General features: G+C 37.9%; 1 protein-coding gene across 1 annotated transcript; it reads left to right on the top strand.

Moving 5' to 3' along the window:
• Positions 1-243: 243 nt before the first annotated feature.
• Positions 244-4,304, top strand: arid6 (AT-rich interaction domain 6). The gene is made up of 6 exons (XM_026297808.2): positions 244-392; positions 1,118-1,274; positions 1,882-1,934; positions 2,208-2,305; positions 2,390-2,543; positions 2,679-4,304. The coding sequence occupies exons 1-6, from the start codon at positions 381-383 to the stop codon at positions 3,993-3,995; spliced, it is 1,791 nt and encodes a 596-aa protein (XP_026153593.1). The 5' UTR covers positions 244-380; the 3' UTR covers positions 3,996-4,304.
• The last annotated feature ends 627 nt before the right edge of the window (positions 4,305-4,931 follow it).

Genomic DNA, 4,931 nt, shown 5'->3' with positions numbered 1-4,931 from the left:
AAAATGTTCAGATTTTACATGTTGGAAAAAATTTTCCTTTTTATTTGACTACGATGGACACAAATTTCTTCTTTTATTCTTTATTCTGTCAAATTATGTCGACTATCGCATCGCATTGTTTTTTAGCACATGCTTGAGAACAGGTTGAACTGGTCTGATGATAGAAATCTCAACAGGAAGACGTTAGAAAAAAAACACCCCCTTTGTCAGTTTCCCACATTGTCACAAAGACACTAGAAGCAGGTGTGTGACGTTAATAACTGGTGGAAGTAATTTCTGATCTTGTTTAGTTCTTTGAAAGGAGCACCAAGCAGGACACCACGACAGTGTGTTCTCCGATCATCAGGGCAATGAGAATATAATCCATCCTTTTTCTCTCAATGAACACACAGGTGAGCAATAATATTTCCAGTGGAATTCAGAAGAGTTGCTCTGCTTTGTTATTTCATTACATAGAATAATATTATCTTTGTATTTCTGCTTTACAATTAATTTATGCTCCAGCATTTTTCATATTGTCATTCATGCATTTGATCTGCAGTACTTATTACTTTTACTCAAAAATACAATTAATTAAAAAAAAAAACTTATTAAACTAAATTACACAACAGGAAATGATAAAAACATAAAATTAAAGTAACATGATCTGAGTCAATGTCTGAATTAGAAGTTTGGCAAAATTAGTAAAAATAGATTTTTAATAAAATATTTTAAGCGTATTTGAACATGTGCATACTTTACAATGCAGCACTGAAAACTAATAAGAGCTAGGGAATAAAAAGATTGCATTGGTGCTGTTGTTGGGTCGCATATAAATGGCACGTCATCTCAGTGGACCTGGTTAATGCAGCTAAGGCAAATACAAACATATAATAAAACTTTGATATATGGTCAAAAAGCTGACATGCTTGATAGTCATCAATCAAGATTACCTGGAAACAGGTCAAGCATTGTCACCCAAGTATGTCATTTGTGAAGGTTAAAAGTTTAGCTTCCTAAAAGTTTCTGTTATCATCACCGAGTTGTTAAAAAGAAAACTGTAAATAATAACTACATATTAAAGATTTGTCGCAATGATCAGTTGAAACATCCCCTTTTCTGTTAATTCTGTTCGTAGGCATACATGGAAATGGCACACAGAGAGATCCAAGGGGAGAAAAGCAAGGAGCCCATGGAAGAGCTCACGGAGGAGCAGTTCCTTAAGGACCTTTACCTGTTCATGAAGAAAAGAGATACGCCAATAGAGAGAATCCCAAATCTGGGCTTCAAACAAAGTACTTATTATTGATTTGATCACATTTTACACTGTTTGACTGTAAGCAAGATATATATTTAATGCATTTTACTTGATTTACGCACCAAACCATTTTAAACCTTTCATATAAAACTATAAATTCTAATATTATAAACACTGCAGTACAGTACATGTCTGCAGATGTGTGGGTTTTTTTAATGTTTGTCAACACAACACATGTTGTAATGATGACCTTAGCAAAAAATCAGCATAACAAGTGCAAACAAAGAAAAACATGATATATCAGGATAAATTAGTAACTTCACTAGATTTAATGTATTTAAATGAAAATCTTGTTAGTCAGTTGACAGAAAATGAATAGTTATGTTAGATTAACTATTAAAAGTAAACTTTCCTGCCTCTCAGATCTACTGTACATAATTAGAAACAAAATATTTTCAGTTTTATGTCATCAGACACAACAATCAGTGTTTTCACTATGTTTCACTATTTTGTGACATTTCATAAAACAAATGTTTGATTGTTTGAGAAACCAGTCATCAGAATAATTGATAATAAATCTTCCAGTAGCCCTGAATTCTATTAATAAAATGTTTTTGACTGTGTGCCTTTTCCCTATTTTTCAGTTGATTTATTTGTGATGTACAAGACTGTCAGGGACTTGGGTGGCTACCATCAGGTAATCAAACATTTCTAGTTTGCCAGTATTTAAATTCTAATACTTACTAGTAGTAGTTTTGATAGAGGTAAAATTATTTTATATTGTTGTTCATATCTGTTGTCAAAATTAACACTAACATTAAAAAAACTTGTTAATTATGATATTGCATAAGTTCTGACAGAGACGATAGACTGGTTATTTCATAAATACCTACCTTTCATGCAAATTAACCGAGGCTATAAATGCTTTCCATTATACAAAGATGAACTGAAATACCCTCCACTTTTCCAGGTGACTTCTCAGCAGCTGTGGAAACAAGTTTACAACACGTTGGGAGGAAACCCTCGCAGCACAAGCGCAGCCACCTGCACTCGCAGACACTACGAAAAGTGAGTTAAACAAAACATGTACATTTGATAGAGGGTGGTATGCTTTCAGAGCGGTTTTGACTCATTCCTGTGCTCTTTGTGCAGACTGCTTCTGCCATATGAATGCCATGTGAAAGGAATATCAATTAATGTCTTGCCTCAACATCAGCCAAGGAACTTCCCCTATGCCAACTACGACAAAGTTGATGATGGCCAAAGACCGGCCAAGCGCAGACTGTTATCAATACCACTGGAACAGGTTGGTAATCTTTTATATTTAAACAAGAAAAACAACATGAAGTCAAATCAGCCGGCATGTTTGCAGAAACACAAACTGCATTTCCCAAAATGTCAAACTATTCCTTTAACCTCTAACGGATTATCTTTCCAACAGTGCCCTTATACGCTGCAGTCGGATCCACATGCGGGCGTCTTTCCTCTGTCACACCACTATCCTCCCTACTATCATCCAAACCATGCAGTTCTGCCACCATATGTCCCTATTGCCCCTCCAATGCAGACATCACACAGCCCCAGTGTCCCTAGGGCCCAGTTCACTGTCCATCCATCGTGCATCAACCCAGTAGACAGGGTTAAGGAACCACTGGAGCATTTGCGTAACCTGGCAGAATGGTACAAGACCTCATCTGGGTTGACCGAGCCCCTGAATCTTAGTGTGAAAGCGGCAAGTCAGGAGAGCAACAGAAGCCCTGCCTCATCCTTCGGCCCACCTGCATCCAGCCCAAAGTTTCTGAATAAACCCTCCCCTCTCTATACTCTTCATCACCGGCAGGTGGTGAGAGATGAAGGATGTGAGACACAAGATGGTGAGTCAGATGAAGGGATCTCACCTTATCCACATCCTGTGAAAACAAAGGAGTCATGTATCATTGATGTCAACGCAGCCTCGAGGAGCCCCACGTATAACTCTGCTCCAACACTGAAAACAGACCATGGCACGTCTCTAATGACCCAAAAACCCGGCTCTCCAAAAACAGACTTTACAGTGCAGCCCATGGAAGAGAGAGAAGGCAGTCCAGAAGTAATGCGGCTCAGCCTCGGTGATACTGTGCCCAGCTTCCCTCAAGACCATGGAGACAAGATGGAAATTGAGATACCGCTGTCTGTGTTTCGTAGCTGGCTCAAGCTGTATGGGTCATCAGGCATGATGCATGGCGCTAAGCAGCTAACTACACTTCCTACTCAGGAGGAACGCTCTCGACAAAGAGACTGGTCGGACACAGCTGACCTCCCCACCAACATGTCATTTCTCATGAATCCCCAAGACCAGAGTCCAGCTGCTGAGGATCTAACGCTAAAGTGCAAGAATGTGCCGAGCCCCACACCAACTAGGAGCCCAAACCATTTCACCGCATACAAATCTTTGCCTTCAGGTGGCATTCTGCAAAATGTACCCAGCCAGGACATCCGTCCAGTTGATAGGCAGAATAACTCCAGATCCCCACCTTACTGGGATGCCTATGACAAAGAGATCAGGGCTCCCCATATGCAAGTAAAAATGAACTCTTATCCCCTTGCATTTCAGCAAGACTTAACATCCATCAAACCCTATAAGGAAGACACAGCCCAGGAGAGGTCTGACACAGGACCCTCAGCTGTGTTAATGGTGGGTTCCAGCTCGGCTTCCCTGTTGCAGCTCACCACTGAGGAGGTGATGAAGCTGAAGAAAATCATCTCAAGCTCATTGTGAACGTCACCTTAGATGATTACACTGATACTCCAGGACCATATTAAAGCTGAATCATATTACATTGCTTTTTCACATATCATATGTAAATCCTATTTTTTCATATTTCAGATTTTTCTATTCAGCATGTAATTAAAATGACTTTACAAAGAAAAGATAAATAATTCCTTAAGAGTCTGAGTGGAGGACAAGTAGCACTCACCATTTTAAGCTTTTTTGTACAAATGTTTACTTGTATAATACTTTTAAAACTTTAAAACCTAATTATAATGTAAATCCAAATAAATTCACAAATAAATGTTTTATTACTCATTTGTTTTTGCAGTAGTCTTGTCCTTACTTCACCCTATGGGGTGTTTTTATCTGAATGCATTCCGAATTAATTAGCTTCATCTATTAGTTCTTTCCTTTTTATGATGGGAAAGGAATAAAAGCCATTAGTATTTTCATGCCTACTTAAGATAAAAGAAAAGAAAAATCTTGGAATGAGGTAGTGGCCCCAAGCTATATTGACGAGGAGGTGTGGCATCTACAGCTTAAATAGCAATGAGACTATATTCTCATTGCTGCTGCTGTCACTTTTTTATAAACAGTGCATGTCTCTGGGTATTATAGACGTGCACAGTACGTGCATCCTCTATATTCAGAGACTACATTTGCTAATTCTGGCCTTCTGGGAAAACACCTAAAAATCAGTTAGGTTATAATTGACATATTATATTAATTTATTATTATTGTTATAATTTGTTTGCCCTACCTGCATGATTGAAACTTGCATTCCCAAACAATTATTACATTATTTTAATTATTGTAATTATTATTCTCTTAGTATTCTATCAGGTGTGGAAAAAAAAAAGGAGAACCGTCACACCTATCATTGTAACATAAGGTAGTAATTACTATGCGCAAATTGCTCATTAACAATAGAAATCTAAAGTC

This window comes from Mastacembelus armatus, chromosome 12 (assembly GCF_900324485.2).
Source record: "Mastacembelus armatus chromosome 12, fMasArm1.2, whole genome shotgun sequence".
Taxonomy (NCBI): domain Eukaryota; kingdom Metazoa; phylum Chordata; class Actinopteri; order Synbranchiformes; family Mastacembelidae; genus Mastacembelus; species Mastacembelus armatus.
This window is presented reverse-complemented; position numbering and strand designations above follow the sequence as displayed.